This window comes from Lingula anatina, chromosome 6 (assembly GCF_051362555.1).
Source record: "Lingula anatina isolate TDL-2025a chromosome 6, LinAna3.0, whole genome shotgun sequence".
NCBI lineage: Eukaryota > Metazoa > Brachiopoda > Lingulata > Lingulida > Lingulidae > Lingula > Lingula anatina.
This window is the reverse complement of record NC_141772.1, coordinates 18590409-18614168: the sequence shown is the minus strand read 5'-3', so window position 1 is coordinate 18614168 and position 23760 is coordinate 18590409. Positions and strand designations below refer to the sequence as shown.

Here is a 23760-nt window from a genome sequence, read left to right as displayed (position 1 = left end):
TCGTGCAAAACTCTTTGGCCCAGTTAACACAAACTTTGGCTTTTAAATTCAATTTATTGACGCTAGCGAATATTTCACAACGATAATTTGTAAACGAAGACTTTCACCTGACGTAGCCAAACCCCTAAATGAATAGAGTCGACGAAGAGTCAATAAACAAAAAGAAAATATAATTAGTATATAGACGGATAAATGGTTATTTCAAGATTAATGGTTACAAAAAAATCAACACCAGGTGGCCCTGTAGTGTATCGGCGCTCTGGGCTAATTTTTTTTATTCCACGCTAGTTCATGTCGTTTCATATAACATAAGGTCAGATGTACTGCAGTTGTCTGCTGTACTGCCAAAGCGGCGTTATGGGCGCTTTTGTGGTTATTTATCAACATTAAGGCGGTGCTTACCGTAACAAATACCACTTGAGATATGTTGGATATGTTTCAAAGCAAGAACCTGTCCCGGATGATATCTCACAGTGAGAAGACTTGATGTTGACTGTGAAGTCGACATTAAAAACTTCGACATCCATTGACCCGGATTCAGTTGAAGAAGCGAATAGGTAAGCATATAACCTATCTTTTCAATGATGTGCCTTTTTGTTCTCGCGAGCTACCGGTCCACTAGACTGAGTTTTTAAACTGTTAAAACATCCTTATGTCCCCATTCAATATGCCATGCACTGGTACACAGAAAACTTGGCCAATATAAATAATCTCTCCTCCCAACGGTCTTTTAGGCCTTAAATTGTGATAGATCAGACTTCTTTAGGCTGCCAAGCAGAGGGTACAGATATCATTAAAACCCTTATTTTAAATTCCATAATCACACTGTAATTCAATGACATTTCCTACATGTTAGCAAGTTCCAAATAAATGGAAACCATGTTTTACCCACAGTTGGTAGAAGGACATGGGGGCAGTCTTTCTGCATACTAAAAACACGTGACGGTGACGCTGCGTCTACGTTCCTGTCACAATGTAACCACGCTGTGTCTAGGTCGATCACATGAGGAAAAACGCAGTCAGCTGTCGGTTTTCTTTTTCACTCACTTGTATAAGGGCTAGATGCCAGGGTATTGAATAGTTAAATAGATTTATTTCCGTGACATTACCGAATATATACAAATATAATACATAATACAATAATATGAAAAATATATAACTAATAAGTATCGGTCCAGTCCTGTGGGCTTACAAAGTTACCAGCTTTACCATTAATTATATAACTTCTTTCTGACCTGAAAACAGTTAAAGAGAAACCTCGCTGTGCTTATATGGAAGTCTGTGAAAAGCAATCGAGGTCTCTCTTTAACCTCCTCCAGGTCATGAAAGATACAATCGCTCATTTTTACTTTTTCACACCATTTTTGCCTGAGATTTTCATAAACTGAGAAATGAAATAAAAAATGATATTCATCTTCTACAGTTTGTTCGTTACAAAGCATACAAAGTCTACTCGTATCTTCCAACTTCTTGTTTACAAATGGACCTGTTTCAGCATGTAATGGAAGTATTCAGGCTCTAAACTGGACCGTGATTGATCTTTTCTTTAAATTTCCTGTAGACCCTTTATTTGGAATTTTTTAGCAGGGCCTCCTTCCATACTCTCTCTTGAGCCTTTTATCCTTAATAACACTAATATTTATTAAGTTATTAATTCATTAAACAGATGCTCCATTTCACAAACACCTAAAACACGACAGACCTGGGCACACCAATGCATTATTTCCCTCTTTTGCTAAGTCATAATCTCTGAAGAAAATTGAATAACGAAAACTCGTAACAATCGATGCGAGGCAAAATCATGTTTTTTTTTAATCCCTGTGTCCACTAACACACATTCTCAATACACAGATTCATTTGAAGAAAACAGAAAAGTGAAATTTGAAGTTAAAGAAATATTCGCGAATTCTACTTTTTTTAATCTGTGGAGACAGAAAAGGACTGGATTTTTATGTAAATCATTGAAAAATTTCAAATCCATGCTTTTCTAGTATGGGGGATTTTTTTTATTCAGCAACGAAGGTTTTAGCCAATTTTAGTAACGAAAGTTTTAAAAATAGCAACTCTTTTGGATAATATTTACAATTCATTAACACTACCAAAAATTTCACTGCGCTGAAAGGGTATTACGATATGCACGTTTATTTTACTGACATTTTAATGATTTTGTTCAACCTCAAATATTTTTTCCACAAAGCCTGATAACGAAGGTGTTGCAAATTACTTTCTATGAGAATGCAGTTTTTGGCTGTGCCCTGTTACCATATCGTCTTGTTTTTAATTGATGTAACTGAATTGAAGATATTATTAATGGCTAAAATTTTACACAAAACATCAAACAACTATAAGTAATGACCAAAAGACTCAACGTAAGTTTTTTTTCCAATTTATAAAAACCCGGCGAAACCGCGAAAGTAGGCGCAAGGTATTTATAATGTTATTCAAAATAAACATTCTAGATGTTAGGCATCATGCTCGCTTTTTGACAAGATGCAGATTTTCTACTTTAGTAAAAAATAAAGTAGTTCCATTGGAGAAAGTGAGATGGTGCTGTGAGCGAGAGTAAAGAAGGTTTATAATTTTAGTCCGTTTTTTTTTTTTTTTTGTGAGAACAGATAAATCTAGTCAGTATTATTTTTATTTTTTAAATAGCTAGACTGACGTTAGTTAAGTTCTATTTGGACAAATGATTATTTCGCTCGCTCACTTTTATCAAAATGAAAAATGTTGAATTGAGAATGAGTTGTAAAACTGTCGTCGTCAGCTACTCAATACTTTTGTCCTTGTGCTCCCCTCTTCTCCTCCAGCACAATCCTGGATCTGCCGGGATTATGTATGTATTATATATATCGTTGATCTTACCAATATCTTATTGAACGACGGGTAGTCGTAGATCAAACAGAAACTTTTGAAATCAAGTTTTCTGGCAACCTGTGTGCCACCTAAATTATAGGCGTAAGGCCGGCCCGGGAAGAGGGGCTAAAGAGGGAAGCAGAGAGGGGGAGGGGTCAAGGGGTAAAATCCCTTCTTAAGCCATGTGTATATTATTCAATAATTCATGAAAAATATTACGTCTAACTCAAAAATTGAGCTTACAGCGAATGAACTTATTTCTTAACAGCTACTGGAGTCAAGGTGGAGTTGCTTTTCAACTTTATTTTTTCAATATCATTTCGATTTTCGCTTCCTTTCCTTCTCCATTCTGCTGCATGAGCAGCTGATTAATAAACATTTTTGCACTTTTTGCTGTTAACGGGCAGTTAATATATAAACAGGTCGATGTACACCTTGCATCAACAAACTAACGATTAGTTTTTTTTTTGAGACCCATAGAGTCTATCATGTAATATTTTTAACAGAGCAATAATCCTCTGAGCGAAATGTCATGATAAACAGGATTGTTTGTAAACATGCAGTGATGATGAAATTAACTAATGTCAATTTCATAGTTGCAGCTGTCACTTGTCAATCATTTGGCGAAGAAGAGGTGTCAATGAGTGCAAACACCTGCTAGCCATCGAGTTTGAAATGAACAATGAATAGGTTTACTGCCATGCAAAAAGACAGATGTTATATTTGCAAGGCAGGCTAGATGTTCCAAGAAAAAATTTGAAAATAACTGGGGGAATAACGAAACAGCGTTTTAATATGTTGTTGTAGCATGTGCACAGATAAGAAAGAGCTTTTTGTGTTACGTTTATAAATGCAGAGCTTGGACATAATATGTCCAAGATACGGTGTAATAGTTGAATAAACATCTTGGGCAGTATAATCGCCCCCCCTCATCTGATGCTAATTTTTTTCTTACCTCCAAGTCAACATTTCTGCTTGAAAATTAATTTGTTTGCAGGGGCGTATCCAGAGCTATTTTCTGACAGTCATTCAAATTATCTTTGTTGATCCATCCTCCAAATTTGACCTTACAGCGAATGAACAATGTAAACTTGAAAATTTGACCGTCTTTCGAAAGAAAGGTTTCAATCCGCCCCTGGGTTGTGAGTGTTTCTGTGAGGGGGGGGGGGGGAGCAAAAGGGGGGTGGTGGGCCTGTACTCTGTATTCGTTACTTATATTTTATATGAAGATAATTGAATTATAGAATATAAATGTCAAATTGAAACTATACATATATAAATCATCACATTCTACTGCAATATTATAGCTATATCTAAGCTAAGACCTTCTGAATGAAAATATATAATTACATTGCGTAACACAGTGTTTAGAAATAAGGCAATTAATTGAAAGCTCTATATTTTGAGTTGATGACACAAACATAAATGCGATATCGATATGATTTTTTCAGATTGTATGCAAACGTAACCATGGCTTCCGCAAATGAGAGTTTTTGTTTGCACTCGAAGTTCCACGAAGATAGCCGAGAGGCTTTTCAGCACAAGAGCACAGGAAGGACAAAATTAGCTATTAAGGCCTTCACAAACGTACTGAAACACTACGAAAAGAAGACGATAAGTCCCGAAGTTGCATTTTTACATAAAGAATTATCGAAACTACACTTTATCTGTGCCGAGTTTGACCTCAGCTTTCGTCACATCAAAAAGGCGTTGAAGATCGCCAAACGTTTGCAGTTATCGCGCATTGAACGTTCAGCACTTCTGGTCACTGGGAAATATTACCTCCAAGTAGGGAGTGTGGACGATGCTGTGAAATCGTTTCTCTCTCAGTTAGAAATTGCCCAAAATGCGAGAGACAACGCCCGGGAAGCAAAAATTTATGGAGCATTGGTGGAGGTCTTCACTTCTGATAAGTGCTACGATTATGATGCTGCTTCGCACTATGGTCAATGTTGCGATGAAGTCCTTTCCCGTCTTCCCAAAAAGTCCAAAGACCACGCTAAAGTCTGTATAATTTTTGCGCAACTGAAACTGCATATGGCCCGTGCTATCGGAGAGAAAAATGACCAGTTGAAACAAGAGCAACTTATGCATGCCATGGAAACCATGTTGCAAGCCAACGAACTCGTCATGTCAAAGAAAGATCGAGTGCGGCTTAATATATGCAAAATAGATGTACTTACTGGTTTGGCAAAGCTCGATGATGCTTTACTGCTTGCATCTCAGGCTCAGGGTTTGGCAAAGGATAATTACAATGTAGAGGGAGAAATTTGCCTTTCTTTGGCCGAAATCTATCGTAAGAAGGGAGATCTAAAATCCCAACAAGAAGCATTAAACAAAGCTAGAGAAAGCTTTGCCATATTGGATCACAAACTCAAGCTGTTTGAAGTGAATTTAAGCTTGGGACTAAGTTACCTGCGTTCCTTTACATTCAACGAACATTTAAAACTTCGGGCAGAAGAAGGGAAAAAGATTGCAAATTATTTAAACGAAGCTATGGGGTTCCTACATGTAATCCAAATGAATTTAAAGAAAGACATACACAGGTTAGCTTTCTCTGACCGCCTCACTGAATGTGGTCAGATGCTCCAGTTGGTATTAGCCTGTTCCCCCCAGAAGGGAGAAGACGCACTTCTGGCCGCTGAGCAAGACCGGGCCAGCTCACTCATCGGGTGCATAGTGTCCAGTCACGGCAGAACTGACAACGGTACAGACGGCAAAACCCGGGCTCTCAAGTTCATAGAACACTCCTTAAGCGAGGTTGCAATGTATCGGGTATTAAATCACCTTTGTCATACTGCCCTTGTTTATTCTTTTATCAAGAACGAGCTTTTTGAAGGATTCCTGGTTTGGGTAATAGTGCCACGACTCAGTACATTTGGAATGGAGTGGAAAATTATCCCTTACCCTTGGCATAGTTTTATTGCTCTCATATCCAAGCTGCAGGGAAACATAGCTGCCAAGAGTCGGTCAGTTGAAGTGGTGGAAAGTAGAAGTGCTGACGCTGACGAAAGGAACGCATTACCAGAAGATCTGGAGGATAATAAGCCACAAACAGAAAATGCAGGAGACCAGTTAAAGGATGTTCTACAAGAAGTTTATAACCTCCTTATTAAACCTCTCGAGGGAAATGCAGAAATACTGAGAGGTGAATGTGAATCCAGTGAACGACTGCTAATCGTCCCAAGCTCCGAACTTTTTCTTGTTCCGTTCTCGGCTTTGATAAATACTGCCAGGAAATACATTTTCCAGCTAGCGCACGTGATGCTGGCCCCTTCGATCAGACTTTTGGCCTACCTAAATGACGTCAAAGAAACCAGCCCAGCATCTGTAAGTAAAACATCCGGATTTCTTGTCATCGGCAACCCTGCCACTCCGCCAGGGGCGAATTTGGTCCGCCTGCCAGGGGCGGAGAGGGAGGCGAGGAATGTTGCCGACATGTTCCAAGGGGCGTGCTTACTAATAGGAGAAAGTGCGAGGAAAGACGAGGTTATGCACAGATTGCCAAATGCTGATTTTATCCATTTCGCATGCCATGGGTCATGGAAGGAAAGTTACCTGGCTCTCGCGCCAGCAATTGGTTTTGAGGATGGCCTAGGATCTGTCTCCAAAGAGAGTTATCAGCTAACGGACGCCGAGATCATTGGCATGAAGCTGAGGGCAAATTTAGTTGTATTAAGCGCCTGCAACAGCGCGCGTGGTGCTATCTCTGGAGAGGGGGTCGTTGGATTGGCGCGTTCCTTCCTCGCAGCAGGGGCACAGGCGGTGCTCGTGGCTCTCTGGCAACTTCCCGATGACGCTACCGAAATGGTCATGACCCAGTTCTACACCAGTTTCCTGAACGGCCAGTCGGCCTCAGCATCACTCACATACGCTATGTCAATAAACAAAACCAAGTATGCTGATCCATTCTACTGGGGAGCTTTCTGTTTGATAGGGGCAGACGTGTTTTACATTGACGCTACGAAACAAAGCGGAAATAGCCAACATGGTCGCAGAGAAATTGGATTTCACTTTATGCAGAATCCTTTCTTGTAGGGACTATAAACGGCTTGCTGAAATTAAACGTTTCGACAAAGAATTAGGATACTGTTGATGTCCACCAAAGAATGAAAGATGTCTACCCCATCTTAAATGCTTCATGTGCTCTGATTTTTATAATGTATAATTATTTCGGTTTTTATGTTATGGTACACGTGTGAATTACGTAGCTGATTTTAATGGCTTCTAGTTGTGCGAAAACATTCTCTGTCAGTTATACTGATGTGATTTTGGACAAATTGTCTGTGGAATCGAGTCGAGGCAAAGGCAGTGTTACCTTAGTTGGCGGATTGATATTTCATGTGAATAACTAATCTATGCATAATAATAAAAAATAGTAGTACTTTTAAATCGTGGAAATACCTGTAGAACTCAAGCGACGTTATTTTAGAAACACTGTTTTTGAGCCTACACAATTAATCCATGCTAGTATGGTTTGCTAAATGCAAATTATAGTGAAATAGAAAATGAAATATAAATTTTATATTAATATGGCCACGATCAGCCTTATCAGGAATCCTATTAAACCCGCAGGATGTAAAAGATATTGCTTTAATAGTTTGATCCAATTCAACAGAGCATTGTTCATAAATAAACTATTTCCACATGAAATGAATGCTTATTTGTCCGCAAACACCAGCCAAAGATGAATGGCAAAAAAAAGTACAAAAAAAAATGTAAATTTAAACTCTGAGTTGGCCTAGCATATAAATTATGAACACGTTTTTAATAGCTTATAATATGAGCCTGGTGTTGAACAATACCAAGCCGTTAGGTCAGACGACAATACTGTAAAATACACCTTACTTCACCTCTGTCCACAGATAATGCAATTTTGGGCACGCTATAAATAAGTTAAAATTGTCCAAATTGAGTGCCTCATTTATCTGTACAGTGGCGTCTCCACACTTGATCTCTCCACTCTCCAGACAAAAACGAATATATACATGCATAACTGCACCTCCCGTGATAATACTGTAGGCCTATGTAGGCCTATCTTTATGTACGTATGTGCAGCTGGGTGTCTTTTAACTGTGTATGTCGTCCTTATTTCTGCGCGTTTTCTTGAACAGCCAACATATCTGGTTTTCATTATGTTTCATCTGGAAGTCAAAGAAACGTGTATTTGAAGAACATTTTTTCATTTTTGCCTATTATGAGCAAATGTGCTCTCTGCATTAGGCCTATCATTAGGTCCTATTTGACCATATTGAAACGGCTATTCCAAGGAATCAGGAGTAGTCTAGTGGGATTTCCACAAAAGATGAATGGTAGGGGCATTTTTGGGTAAAAGTTGGGAACCAGGCTTATTGGCATAATTTTGGGATGCTGAATCCGATTAACCCGGTTCCCAAGCGAAATTTTGCGTTTTTAACGGTCTTATTTGCAAAAAAACAAAATGGCCGCCAGATTTCCTATTTTCTGCAATATCTCTGGAACTAGACAGGCAAATATTACAAATGAAGTGTCTTTACCTATATTTTCAGGGTCGAGGAACATTATTAAGATGTTTCTGTTAGAATTAGATTTACGCAATTTTCCAAAATATGCAAATTAGGATCGCCATTACTGAAAAACCGTTTTACTTCTGTATCTCTGTAACTAGGCAAGCAAACATGACAAATGAAGTGTCTACACCTATGTTATCAGGGTCAGGGAATGTGATAAATCAGATTTCTTGTCTGATGGGTAGCACTGACTTTGTGAATCATGTCCGAGTAGCACCTTTTATTGTTTCTTCCCTGTATCTGTCAAACACTAGTCAATCTGCTGATAGTTAGAACCTGCCTTCAGAACTGCTTTTGCGTTAACTAGGCAAGCAAAAATGACATATTAAGTGCCCACACCCATGTTTTTAGCATTAGGGAAAGTGATTAAGACATTTTCACTATAATCAATTCAGCAATGAGTGCTACACTGTCACACTGTAGCAATTATTCGAATCTGAATTGAATTTTGCAATTAAATACTGCGCTGCCATTGGGATGTAAACATATTGCAAATGTACACAATTGCAAAAAATATTACCTTATTAATGCAATGGAGGGATTTGCCCAATCATGTAATTCATGTGATGCAATGTACAGACCTCACATTTAAAATGGATTTTTTTCAAACATATTTTCTTTTTTCCCATATATTAGTAATGGATGAAAAAACACTTGTTATCGTGTTCGATATGGCTTTAATAAATCAACCCGTGTGAATACATCATCAAAAATTTAATTTAAATACGTATTCATATCAGCGTTATAAACAGCGCATGGATAATTTTATAGCTGATAACAACGAGGTATTAAATTCTTATGAACTCGATATTATCAAGAATATCAGTTGGTAAGGATTTTCTCTCACACAAAAGAATCATCAAGACAAATGTGAAAAATGGAAACTGATAACAACGCGTGCAGCCTCTTCTAGCTGCAACCAGAGCCCTCATTCTATGCAGAGAGGTTTCTGAGAGTATGATCCAGTATTGTGTTACACGCATTAGTCAGAGATTGCATAAGCTTGTGCCGATTTGTAGGCTGGACGGGTAAACTCTTCATTCTGCTAGCGATTTATGCCCACTGGTTTTCTATAGAATTCATGTCAGGGGAATTTCGTCGGCCAAGGCAACTGGTTTACCTCTTGGTTTTGCAGAAAAGCAGTTATTGCATGGGCATGGTGTGGTCGGGCATTGTCATCTTGCAGGATGAAGTTGTCCTGGAAGTACCTTCTTGCAAATTGCAGCAAGTACTCTCTAAAATGTCCCTGTATTTTATCTGGTTGAAGTTTCCGTCAATTGCCACCAATATTGTTTTGGCTCCAGAGTGGAAACCGGCCCATACAGAGATACTGCCACGGCCACAAGTCACTGTAGTGTGACACAATCCTCGTGCAGTAACTCGTCTGGAAACCTACTGACTCTGATTCAGCCATCGCGGTGGTGGAATTCAAACCCTGCCTCATCTGTAAAAATCTACATGAACCCAGTGCTGTGCCTGGAACCGCAAATGGCGTCTAGCCCACCATGTTGCTCTGTTCATAGAGTTAACCAGCTAAAAGTAGCCTTGCATTCACTAGAGTTCTAGAAACATGCTTTTGAATGGTAATTTGCCACTCATTTTGTACAGCAAGAGTTGTCTTTATCCGGTTGTTACGACATAACCGCAGAAGCAAGCGGTATTCCCTTCTGGTGGTGACTTAAGGACGTCCTGGCCGTGGTCTCTGTGTTAATGCACCAGTCTGGGCGTGTTTCTGTAAGACGTTAGAAACTGCTCCCTAGGACACATTCAGCTGTCTGGCAATAGCAGTTTGCTTCTGTCCATTCTGACATAATGCAACAATAGTGTGGCAAGTCGCTGCCGTTAGTTCACATACCGTAAGGTCAGCTAAGAGTCTGAAAAATATCAAACTCTTCTGACTGGACGCTGCCGAAATATAGAGACTTATTCTGCATAACTGCTGCCCTTTTATACGCATTCTGTAACCAGCCAAAGAGGACTGCTCAGAGAAACTGCCACATATTACGTAATATAACCGTGCTTCAGAGAAAGCAGCCTAATGAACAATAACCAACACACCTGGCTACACATATACCTGATCACAATTGTCGTTTGTGATCAATTTTTCTAAAAAGGTAATTTATTATCAACACTTTCCTTTTAAACTAAAATATTCCATATTAAATTTCAATATGTATCTGTATACTTCAAACGCACTATGACATCTCAACTCATTCATTTCAGCGATTTTTCCATTAGCTTTTTACTGGTTACCCATTGGTATCGTTTCATTTTAATTAACAAAATTTCTTGAATTTTTGCTTTAATCTTCTGATATTCTATTGAATCCAATTAAATGATTGACGATACGAAAAGCATTTCTGTGTTAATAGCAAGTCTGAGCATTTTCTCAAGCTTCTAAACGATTTCCTTGAGGCCAAATCTGTAACAGGAAGGTTAAGAGAAGATGTATTCTGCCCTGATGAAATTAAACTAAAGGACTCCTCACCCAGTGGCGGATTTGGGGGGGGGGGGGGGGGTCAAGGGGGCCCTGACCCCCCCCATTCGAATTCTGGTCCCCCCTTGAAATTATAATTTTGACCAGCTGAATCATAGTTGTAAACCATACCAAATGGCACCGTTCGCCCTCTTAAATACCAAAATTTTTCGTGGCCCTTCAACAGGCCCCTAACCCGTTGCCAAGTGGGGAGGGGGGGGGGGGGGAGGCTTTGCATCCACGGACTCCCCTTTCAAATAATCCTGGATCCGCCTCTGCTCATCTTGCCTTATAATTGATGGGCAAGCACTGGCAATTTCACTGGGAAGGTCTGACAATGCAGTGACCTTTGGTAGTTATGCTGACACGTACGTACGTAAGAGCAGTTCTGAAGGCAGGTTCTAACTATCAGCAGATTGACTAGTGTTTGACAGATACAGGGAAGAAACAATAAAATGTGCTACTCGGACATGATTCACAAAGTCAGTGCTACCCATCAGACAAGAAATCTGATTTATCACATTCCCTGACCCTGATAACATAGGTGTAGACACTTCATTTGTCATGTTTGCTTGCCTAGTTACAGAGATACAGAAGTAAAACGGTTTTTCAGTAATGGCGATCCTAATTTGCATATTTTGGAAAATTGCGTAAATCTAATTCTAACAGAAACATCTTAATAATGTTCCTCGACCCTGAAAATATAGGTAAAGACACTTCATTTGTAATATTTGCCTGTCTAGTTCCAGAGATATTGCAGAAAATAGGAAATCTGGCGGCCATTTTGTTATTTTGCAAATTAGACCGTTAAAAACACAAAATTTCGCTTGGGAACCGGGTAAATCGGATTCAGCATCCCAAAATTCTGCTATTAAGCCTGGTTCCCAACTTTTACCCCAAAATGCCCCTTGCCTCTTATGCAGAGCCTTTTTTCAAAAATCTCACTAGACTAGAGCTTTATTCTTTTTTTTCTGAACACAGGAAAGATATCTTCGACTTCCTGTATCCAATAAATAATTGTTAATGCTATGTTATCGATTAATAAAAACTACTAAAAAAAGACAATCGCTGCTGTACGTACTTTTGCATATGTTTGGACATTCGTTGAATAAACCAATTTGAATGTAAACGGTGCACCGTCGTCTGCCTGTGACGTCACAGACTGCAACAGACGAGAGTAGTCCGCAGGACTGCGATACACGGTGGGGTTGAAATCGTCCACCAATGGCTTGGTGCCTGTGAAAGAAACTCATGACTATACAGGCTGATATGTGTAAAAGGAAAGGCGATTGTCATTGGCGTTGTTTAGTGAAGGGTTGCCCACAGTTTAATTTCATTTAACTAAACATCATTAAACATGTTCCGAGTTCTGGTTACCATTAATGTCACGACTTCAGAATTATGTATTGAATCAAAATATTTACTTACAAAACTAAATATCGAAAAAAAAATGAGTTTTTAAATTGCCATATTCAAATTTATCACCACAAAACCCATAAGCCTAGCAAAGTAAACGTTAAAAAAACATGAAAAAACCTACCGGAACTGTGGTGGCACGACTCCCGAAAAAAGAAGTAGCCATCATCCCTTAACCATGACAACACTTTCCTAGTAAGGGTGACAATTTCCTCATCGGACAAATACATCAGAAGCCAATTTGAGAAAATGACGTCAGCACTGTAATTGACGTATTATACTTTGATCATTGTTGATATTTATACGATGGATCTACACATATTCATAACTTTCAGGCCTCTGAGGAATATGAGACAGACCCATGATAAATGTCGCCCACTCGCATTTTAAACGTCCCCTTATTGGACAATTCCTGTGAATTATTAAGACACAAAACTTTGGGCCAGTTTGAAAAAATAATTACATTAAACTTCGTCTCAAATAACTTTATGCCAGGATAACATACTTGCACAAAGTAATACGTATGCGTGTCACAAGATGTTCGAATGAACTCTAAGATCTTGGTCTGATTCTGTCGCTAACTTACCTGGAAGAAGGCAGATCCAGCTGAGTGACGTCAGCACATGTGAAGGTCGTGTTGCCATAATGCCCATTTGTCTCTCGATTCTTTTCAACAAAGTTTTGGATGAAATCAACAGCTACGACACTCTTGGAAGATTTAGCAAGTGATGTTGTAAAACGCCTAAAATATTTGTAAAATGGAGTTTTCCTAAGCTTTCATGTTCAGATTGGCACTGATTTGGTCCAGTGTGCCGACTATCTTGAGTTGCCTTACTTTTTGTGCGTAACTTTGCTTTGTTAACTAATTTTTAGAATTAGTTTGTTTGTTGCGATTCAATGATTATAAAAATTGAGGAACTTTCGATATCTAGTTTAGAGTACTCGTTATGAATCAGAATTTTAAAATTATATTTCAAAGCTCAATCAGGCCATGCCACACACCCAATTCCAGCTCCAAGCTCTACCACGTCCTTGTCTTTATAGTTAGGCAGCATAGCCAGTATCTCCGGCGTCTCTGTAACAGCCAAGTGGTCTGCGTCGTTATCCAGGAACATTTCTTGGAGGTTTGCTTCCTTGGAGTGCCCCCTCCAGAACAACGCCATTAACTCTCGCGTAGACCCTGCCCGCATGAAAATGCAGTAGTATCGAAGTAGCAAAGAAGCATTAACGCAGTAGTGGTGTGGAGCATATTTGCAGTAGAAATGCAGTATAGCCTACTGCAATTCTACTTCAAAAATTACATAGGGTTGTACAGAGGAGGAGCATTAATGCAGTAGATTAGCAGCATGATAGAAGCATGTTTCAAATATGCTAATTAGCTCCCACATCGAAGCAGATTTGAAGCATGTTTGCAGTATGATTGCAGTAGTCTACTGCGCTGGAGCATCTACTTCGTTTTCGTGCGGGTGAATTAAGGTAAAGGAATTTTATCGGTAAATTTCCATACAGCCTTGTTAGTTAACTGCTATTTCACTCTCGGTAAATGGATCGCACTGGTTGGGAAGAGGCTACGCTGAGCTCTGAGGTGAAGATGCTTACATCTCTGTTTTATTGACTTATATATTACCTGATTGATTACTGCTTGGGTCTAAGATTAGGCGAAAATGATTAAGGCAAGGGGTCACCGTTTAGCAATAAAAAAATTAAACTGAAAGCAATTTTTGAAATAAGCTAAATCTTGGCTAGCAAGCATTAAGCAACCACTTAAAACTTGAAAATTCAGTCGGTGGTCGAAAGTGTTTATTTTCTAAACTACTGGACCGCCATTATTTAGAGTAAATTTTACAAAATTTCGACATGTTTATTTGGTCAAAATATATTATCCTCTGTAATCTCATTGACAGTTCGTAAAACGTAATCATTTGAAAAAGAAAAGTTACAACAACACATACGTACGTTTATTTTCTTAGAACGGTATTTCATTGGCGATAAACAATTTTCGACCGAAATCCTGAACATGCCGCAGTTTTGTGATTTAACATCTTATAATTAATCATTAGCAGTTCTTTTTCTGTTACTTTATTGATGTATTTCTCTCTACATTTACATATGGCACTCGCAGCCTTGCGCTTACATGCATATCATATATACACTTAGCCTGCGCACCACTTACAGGGAAGGCAAGGAAAGTAGGCCTACTAGTGATTTCTAAATGAACTACAACTCGATTATGAAAATTTGTCCCAAACTTTTCATGTTAGGCTGTAAACTAACAAAACCAACATTCCGACAAGAACAAATATACAAACTTGGCAGAAGTAAATATACTCAACATAAAGGAGATACATGATTTAATGTCTTGAATACCTTGATCAAATTTGGATCCGGTATCAAGAATGCTCGCAGGCCTACACATAAACGTCATGTGTATACAACATTTTTTTAAAAGAGTTAATTTCTATGTCAGTCTTTCTCAAGATTTCTAGCAAATGTGAACCTTCTTTAACTGGGTCTGCATCAGGACGCTAATGGACGACAAAAGGCACATTCTAATGCAATAATTAGCACAACCTGCCTATTGTCGGTAATATCAAGACGTAGAGGAATGCTAATAATTTTTGCATGACCAGTATCATTATCCAAAACTATCCACATAAATGAATATTAATAGATGCATATTAACAAACATTGATATTCATTACATTACCACTGAGTAAATATAATGGATATCTGTCTCCTTACATTGCATGTCAGAATTGTTAATTAAAGGGATAATAACTCTTCGTTTCGGCCAAAAAATGAATTTTCCTGGGGTAAACAACAATTTTCCCATACTTACCAATGGTTAATGAATCCATTTTTACATTCAAAGTTAGTCCCTGTTTTTTTTCTAAAAAAAACAGAGTATAGCCATCAATGGAGGTCATGTGGTCTAAAGACAAGCTCAGATATCAGAAAAAAAAGCTATAATTGCCATTTTTGTGGTAAAACAGAATATATTATATTTCTATGAATTATTCACAATGTTTTTATTGTGAAATATAGATCTCATACGATGAGTTATTATCCCTTTAATAGCCTCGCATGTACCGGTAGTATGTTTACGCTATACCCCAGTATATCAGAATTGTAGTCATGAGCTTGAATTTATTGCTCTGGGTTGAATTAGGTCTGGGTATTTAGGAAAGTCGTTTTTCACTAAAGGGAGTTGATTTGTAGAATAAAAAGATATTCTTTAGTGGAAGATAAACCTTGTGAGCGAGGAGGTCATCTGTAACAATTGGTTGTGAAAGCTATCTCTGCGTCACCAGGGTTACAATTGTCAACAATCTACGGGTGCCTTGTTATCGATATTTACTTTTCACATATTAGATGCACCATAAGTTACTAAAGGTAAATCCCCGACATGAGTCGAATATGTTAATATGGATCATGGATTTTGTGTGTGAAATATTATGAGGGCACCGGAGGAAGTCTCATGGCGTAATCAATAGAATTATGCAGAGCCATTCTACCCTCTACCGGTACGCAACAGGTACAAGGGCCACAGAGTGATTTTTCACTGGATATACAGTATTAGCTAATTACAATTTATGCGCACTTTTCCGTACAGCAGAGAATTGTGTCATGACATATCTGTGAATATCTAGATACATACTTGTGAATATCTAGCATTATATCAATCTGTGGATCTGGTGAAGGGCAGAGCAAATCCTGTCCAGAAATCTCTGAAGCAGACGCCTCGTTATCTTCGGAGCGGGAGTAGATATTAATATAAAATGAAATCCGTGGAATATCAAAATAGAGATCTTTGATTTGGGCGAATTTTTCTCAGTCGATGAACTCGAGTCTTATCAGTCTGATAAAGTTAGTGCACATATAGGACTACCCTCTGCATTTGCACTAAACTTTACCTCCCCATTTTGTTACGTAGACAAATACGTGTACAATGTATCCTGTTTAGTATCAAAACACAATCGTCTTTTACTGAAATGGCAAAAGATGGTTAAAGCCCTTCTTACACCAATGACATACAATGTGCCGATAGATGAATATACATGTAGGCACCGATCCAAAACGGCTAACTTCGAATTCATCTATGGGGCTATTGCTGATATATCTTTGCAGGTCAAATATGTGTAAGTTTTCGTCTAAAAGTCAGACTGATTTTTTTTTTACTAAAGTCCTATTGTGAAACTGGCCCAAAAACCTGAAAAATCGGCCACTTACCTGTTGCAGAAGCCTCTTCCTCACTAGACATATTGTTATTGTGTGTAATAGTAAAGAGAGGACGACGTGTAGTTAGTTTGGTACCTGTGTCGTGAATATGGGTCACCTGTAGAAAGTAATTATTTATAATTGCTTCCTAAAGTATACGTACTAGTAGGCCTAAACCAGCTTACAAAAACACCTGGCCTTATTCGTTATACAGAATAAGAAACAGATTTTATTGTTGATAAAACAAAATAATGCATTTGTTTAATGAAAATCTGCAATTGGGGGCTCATGTACCTCCATAACAAAAACATTTTAACCGAAATGACGGCACGTGATCGTAGCCTATACACTCGTGGTCAACTTTGCCAAATTTTCGCGATAAAATCTTGTTCAGGGATGGAGTTACGCCTTCCGACTGCAATCTCACCTCAAAATAGATAGGTGTTAAATTGACGATTAAAGCTAAAATGAGTTCCCTATGCTACTGGTAACATTGCAACGAGAATTATAAAAGCCGATGTTTTATATTTTCGATGTTTTTTATTGTTTTAATCCAACACAAAGATAGATACATTATTGAATAATTAGATGCAGGAAAAACCTCATTTTCGGTATCTGGATGATAATGAAGGGTTATAACATCCTTAACATTGAGGTTATAATGAAGACAGTGAGAAAGAAGACTTCGATTCGCTCATAAAAGAGTAATAACTTCCGCCATTAACGATCTACGATATTAGTCGTAGAGTTTCTAGAGGCCCAGCAAATATGAATGAAGATTAAGTGCACACAACGTGTTTTAGATCATTCAAAACCTCTGACAAGTGCTCTCTGGCCTGAAGTGACATGTGGCCGCCATCTTTGGAACTGCCATGACCTGCCTCTTAGTTCCAACCAACCTCATATACTTTTAGGTGAGTAAGATGCAGGCGGGCTTTGCACAGCGAGTGAGGACAATTTTGTCTTCGTTTTTACACAATGAAACAGATGACAAGAAAAAGGAACTGAAAAATGGACATGCCGTGTAAGTATAAAAATAAGCAAAGAATTGATTGTGTTGTGATCGCATAGAAACATCGATATAATGATTATTGATGGTTCTCTTTTCACTGCGAACTTCCTGTTGTTAGTAACTAACTTAAAATTGAATTGAAACAGTAAGTTTAGTGTAAGTAGTATTTGAGTGTTTCTTGTTTGTCCCATTATTTTTATCGATATGATTTTTAAATTGTAATAAACCTTGGAATACATACTAGTATCAAGGATAAGACTGTTGTACGTTATTAATGCCGTAGCGTGCACTGTGTTGGTAAGTCGTAATTTTTAATCTTTATGGAGTAATCATAATCTGCGTCTCTAGCTCTTACTCTTAGTGTCGTTATACTAGAACTTCGTGGTATATGATATAAAATTACTGCGATCACTCAGCTTTGAAGCTATCCTCTGCTGAATATAACGCCATTTTCTCGGTGTGACTGAAATGCGCAATACACCGCAATACAGCGCAACACAGTGCAATACACTTCAAAAATCAAATCCAGTTGCAATTACACAAAAAGAAATGACCATTCCCAGCAAAGTAGGGTGATATAAAAACAACCTATATTACTAGGTAAGCAATATCGTTGATATAACTTAACTAATCAGCAAGACTTTAATATTGTCCAGTTGGCAGCCATGTTGGCGAGTGGCTTTTCTTGGATATATTACTGGCCAAGAAGAGCTACTCTCCAACATGGCGGCTGACAAACATTGAAAAAATTGTCAAGTTTTATCAGCAATATTAATTACTATGTACTTTATTTTGCTTTTAAATCACCCTATTTTATTTGAAATTACACTTTCCTGTGTGCACTTGCAACTGGGCTTGTGTTATCAAGTGTATTGCGCTGTGTTGCGCTGTATTGCAGTGTATTGCGCATTTCAGTCACACCCCCATTTTCTATAATTTAACTAGAGAAGAAGGAGAGTCTCCTGCTCCAAGCAGCTCACCCTGTGAGGAGGGTGTCACAGCCAGATCTGCTGAGGTCCAGCTGCCCACACATGCCAGGGACAGGACTGCTTACTTCCACAGAGTGGAAACATACTCAATATCCTTGTAAACACACTGTGGAGACAGGGACATGTAGTTGTTATAATAATGATAAGGACAGTATTGTTCATTTAGCAAGAAATGTTTTTTGCTGTTATTGTTGTTGTTTTGTCTCTCTACAAAAATATATCTGATTGAGTAATTTAAAAATAATAATTGTTTATACAAAGTAATTAAGAATATGTTAAAATCAATTGATATTAAATATTATACATGTATATTATTTGTTTGATATGCATATGAATATTACTTTAATCATTTTTGTTTTATAATATTGTCTAGTGTGAGTGGGGAAAAGAAAAAAGGAACTGGGCTTGCTAAGTTTTTCTTAAAATTAGTGAAACCGTTTATATATATATATATATATATATATATATATATATATATATATATATATATATATACACAGATGTTTCCTTATCACATTGTAAGCTGTGAGCTGGTTTGCTAAACCTCCATCTCTCTGCCCTCTGCAGTGTGCCAGGTATGGCTGGCAGAACGTGGACACAGATATGTTACGATGTGTCAGTTGTAAGGCAGTGCTCTGTGCCTCTCTACCCAAGACTTATGATCATGATGTTTGTGAGTATACTTGATTTTTTGTAAGCAAACAGATTTGGTGTAGCAGTTCTGAGTGTTATAATACAGAAATTAAATACTGGCAGAGATATATCATTTCACCAGAAGTGCCCAGTAAGTATGTGAAGATTAACTTACTTTATTTCATGACAGAGGTTCTGTTTTGCATTGAAAGTTGTTTGCAGGTATATGTCATAACTACAGAATAGTACATTTAACATTCAGATGATGAGAGTTGTAAAAAGATAGCAGAATCCCTGGTGTCTTCCCACAGAAAGATATGCCCCTGGCCTTCTAACCCAAGCCCAGGTATGGCACTTTATAGCTCACAGATTCTTTTTTCTGAGTGCATTTTTTCAACTCTTTGGAATGAATAAGAATGACATTATGTTTTTACCTATTATTTTCAAGAAATGTACATATCAAACTTATTCTTCTGGAAATTGATTGAGTGGAGAAAACCTTATTAATAAGACAATCATATCAATAATAGAATACAATAAAGGTTAAGTATAAAAAAGTGAAAGAAACTTGCTGTCCTTAGTATAAATTGATGATATTTTATTTCTACTTTTAGTCCACTTTATGTCCATTTTATATTCTGGGCGAGATGAAGCACTTGATGACCTTTTGTCACGACATCAAAACCTGAAGCAGCTGGGATCACAGCTTCCCAAACTTGATATACAGGCAGACCATGTAAGGGTATATTGGAGAGAGAGAGAGAGAGAGAGAGAGAGAGAGAGAGTTAACAAGTGGGGTAATAGAGAGAGAGTTAACAAGTGGGGGAAGAGAGAGAGAATGTATCATGTTGTATTATAATTCATTCATCATTGTTGCAGGAGCTAAGCGGTCCCAGTGTACAAAATCTTTTTAAGATTGTGAAGCAGCAAGGCAGCAGTGGAGGTTTTAATCTAGACTCAGCTCTCACAGATCAAGTAAGCTGTGTGCTGGCACTCTGTGGCTGGGACATAAGGTATACCAAATAGACTGTCTAAAATATGTAGCCATGCTTAACAGATTGTCATTCCTAGTATTTTAATAAGTATAATTTTTTTTTACAGTCAGTGTAGAGCAGATAGATTTTTGTTATTTCTTAACCAATTTATCAGTTTAATTAATTAGGTGTAAATTTTCTCAATTTCTATTTTTGATAACTAAGGTATATTGTAAGTGATAAACTTCAAATTATGAGCTGTTTTAGTCATTTCACAGCTTTATAGATCCTCAATTGCATAGAAATTCCTTAATGTAAAGATAGTTTACTTTTGTCTTTACTGTAGAATGCCAGCCCCTTTTATCAAATATGTTAGTATTTGGCAAGATGAATAATCTACAAACATTTTATATTTCACTTTATGGTTTTCTCTTAACTTTCAGTTCTTTGAAGAAGACGGATATCCTTATTTGTCATTTTTGCAGAAGGCAGATAGGTCTATGGAATTTTTTGTCCCATAATTCTTTAGAACAGGAAACAGATCAAAGCTCTCAGTCTGTGATAGAAAATGGCAGCCATTCCAAGAAAGAAGGTAGCGCTAGTCCAAGTCCAAAGAAAAGGAAGTTTTTGGCAAGTATAAGAAATATATGTGAAACTTTAAATTTTATTGTAATATAATACTCTCCTTTGTCATCTACAGAGAAATGTTGTGATGATTTATTGAATGGGTACTGAAGATTAAGTAAATGTATCCCTTTAAAATTTGAATGATGCATTTGAAGTGTATTATTTTTTTAAATTCAGTATTGAGTAAATATGTTAACAAAAAATACTTAAGCATCAAAATATTGAAGCCTGATTGTAAAGAATGCGGTTTGTGCTGAACTTCAATGGGAAATATACGCCACTCAATTTAATTTAGTTACAGTTAATTTAATTTTGGCTTTATGATGATTTCACAGTTAAAGAACACATTGTGATGCCATTCTTTATTATCCAGAATGACTCCATAGCAAAGACTTCCTTCAACCCCATTGGTGAACACAGATCTTGGTGTCCGTGGATAACGAGCACTCAGCAAGACAAGAGCAATTCACAGAAATCTGACCAAAGAGAGGTGGTGTCTAGCTATGTAGGTGATGAAGATAGTAGGCCGGGCTGGAAGAGACTTCTAGATTGGCTTGTTCCTAATTCTGCAAGCACAGATAAACTGACTCCTAAATTTGTGAGAAATGTGAAAACGGTAGGGTCAAGAACAATGGTTTAATGATATATAGTTTTTATAGTAGTTTTTTTTATTTATCTTTGCAGTTTAAGCTTTTATAGGCATATGTAAACTGAGAAGCATGTGTAGCATAGTTTTGAGGCATGAATTATTATTATTATTATTATTATTATTATAACAAATATCATCAACTGATGTGCCATGACCAACCTATAAAATTAAAAATCACTGTCACGAGTCTTTGATTAACAGAGATATGGGTCACAGAAAGGATAAATTACACGGTGTATCTATACATATTATCGTCACTGTACACATTGTCGTCACCATGCACTTGTCACTGTAACAGCAGTTAATGGAAAATTAATTGACTTATTATTCTTAAACTTATTAGAGTGACTTATAATATTAAAATATGGATCAAATTTGAATGTTAGCCTTATTGGACCATTTTTACATAAAATAATTTCCCAAGTTTTCATTTTTTCTATCCACTTTTCAAAAATGTTTCAATGCAGACAAAATTAAACAGAAACTGTATCACATAATGTTTGAGAACTAACAGGAATGATTTATAGGACTAAACTACAGATCAAGTGAAATCATCATGATTGGATTATTTTTGTAGACATTATGTTTATTAAATTTATTTATTACTTTTTTGTAAATAAGTGTTTTTTTTTTCTATGAATTTCTCCAAAATGCTGCACTCTCTTCTGCTGTAGTGACCATTTATGGAAAACCATGTCAGTTCTCAAACTAACAGAAAAGAAACCTAGGACTAAGGACAGCTTGAGATGGAAAACCTGATTGGATTCTTTTGCTGGAAGTAATGCAGTTATTGTGAAATGCACATTTTTTGCACATCTTGGCATTTTCAGTGTGGGACTTAGTACTCCCATGGGCATAAAGTTGTATGGTAGTTACATTTACTGAATGCCCATGATATACATAGTGGGTAAATAAACATTGGTGGTGATTATGCAGTTCATCATTATGTAAAATTGCATCATAACTGACAAAAATCCCCATTTGGTGGATGGTCTGAAAGGGAAACTGTTTTACTTATTATTTTCTAACTAACAAGAATGATCTTAGGATTGACATGTACCTCAAATTGGCAAACCAGCTTGATAAGATTATTTTCTTAAATTTGTGAAATTTTTGAGAAATGGCTCTTAAGAGAAATGGCACTCATGAGCCTGAAGCCTTATGCTAGCTCCATATTATTAACATCCCTGTTGTGCATGTTTAAATTTTGGTTTGGATTTTGCTGTTAAGCATTATGTAATATTGCATCAAATTGACAGATAACATATTATGTGCATCATTTTCTGCTTTTATGTCTGTACATTTGACAGCTTTGCTGCCTTGTTGTTTGTAAGTTATCTGTATCAGCTGAGATTGTCCTATTGTAAGAGCTAATTCAGGGTTGATGCTGGGACAGCCAAAATATAAACTGTGATGACAAGTGTCTGTTTTGGTCATCCTTGAAATTGTAAATGCTACTTATATAGTTTATCTGATTGTTAACTTGCATGGCACTATTTACAACTCAAATTCCCTTAAAATGAAAACCTTCTTACACATATATATTTTTTCACCTACTTTACTTGGCAGGGATTGAAGAATTATTACTATTTTTGCAGACACCTCCCAGTGAAGGCCTTAAAAATATCCGAAAGGTTCTACATGACTGGTCTTCTCCAACGCTAGGAAAACTGTGATGAAGATTTGTAAGCTGTTTAATTAGGCCTCAGAACCATTTGATCAACAGAAATGAAGTGTGTAGTTTCACTGTAGTTGGTTGTCTTCAACACATGGATGTGTCAGCCAGTATTACCTTCAAGCAGGGATATTGATGAAGCATGTGACACTCAGCCTTCTGTTTAACTCATTCCAGTTAAAATATGAGGAAGTAGTGTTATTGAAGAAGCTCAACTGATCCAGTTATCCCTGGAATTTCTAGAAAGTACCCGAGTGTATTGAAGGTTTGTGCTTACATGCGTCAAGCTTCATATGGATTTTCTTGCAACACAGTACTTTGGATTTGTCATGAATTCGAGTGTTGACATTCAGTTTTGCTCAGTTTTTTGTGGCAGACTTTTCCAGTCTTGAAGTAACCTCATTACTGTTACAAAAAATTTTAACAAGATTTTGCCCCCATTTTCTTATCTTCATTTCATTAAGATTCTTTATTTTTATTTTAGTCTCATTTAAAGACTGCGGTCAAAGTCAAAGTAAGTGGGGCAAAGTAATTGCATTTAAGTGCTGTGAAATATATTAAAAGCTTTCTGGTAAGAATAAAATTTTTAATTATGACAGAAAGGCACAATTTATGTGGACTTGTCACTTCCCATATCAAGAAGACTCGGGGGGGGGGGGGGGGGGGGGTTCCAAATATGGTAGTTTAGG

At 37.3% G+C, this 23760-nt stretch overlaps 3 protein-coding genes across 3 annotated transcripts; 2 read left to right on the top strand and 1 right to left on the bottom strand.

Annotated features, from left to right (window-relative positions):
- Positions 1-258: 258 nt before the first annotated feature.
- Positions 259-7712, top strand: LOC147761295 (uncharacterized). Its single transcript, XM_087015618.1, has 2 exons — positions 259-557; positions 4305-7712. Exons 1-2 carry the CDS (start codon positions 487-489, stop codon positions 6889-6891), a joined length of 2658 nt encoding a protein of 885 aa, XP_086871744.1. The 5' UTR covers positions 259-486; the 3' UTR covers positions 6892-7712.
- A 10-nt stretch (positions 7713-7722) lies between these two features.
- On the bottom strand, positions 7723-16647 carry LOC106162786 (uncharacterized). Its single transcript, XM_013540203.3, has 6 exons — positions 16525-16647; positions 13297-13474; positions 12881-13036; positions 12419-12555; positions 11960-12114; positions 7723-7997 (listed from the first exon to the last, which is right to left on the bottom strand). The coding sequence occupies exons 1-6, from the start codon at positions 16553-16555 to the stop codon at positions 7923-7925; spliced, it is 732 nt and encodes a 243-aa protein (XP_013395657.3). The 5' UTR covers positions 16556-16647; the 3' UTR covers positions 7723-7922.
- A 697-nt stretch (positions 16648-17344) lies between these two features.
- LOC106162789 (zinc finger C3HC-type protein 1-like) lies at positions 17345-23673 on the top strand. Its single transcript, XM_013540207.3, has 9 exons — positions 17345-17536; positions 18470-18602; positions 19036-19186; positions 19409-19492; positions 19761-19882; positions 20026-20159; positions 20564-20750; positions 21121-21363; positions 22995-23673. The coding sequence occupies exons 1-9, from the start codon at positions 17436-17438 to the stop codon at positions 23070-23072; spliced, it is 1233 nt and encodes a 410-aa protein (XP_013395661.3). The 5' UTR covers positions 17345-17435; the 3' UTR covers positions 23073-23673.
- Positions 23674-23760: the final 87 nt, after the last annotated feature.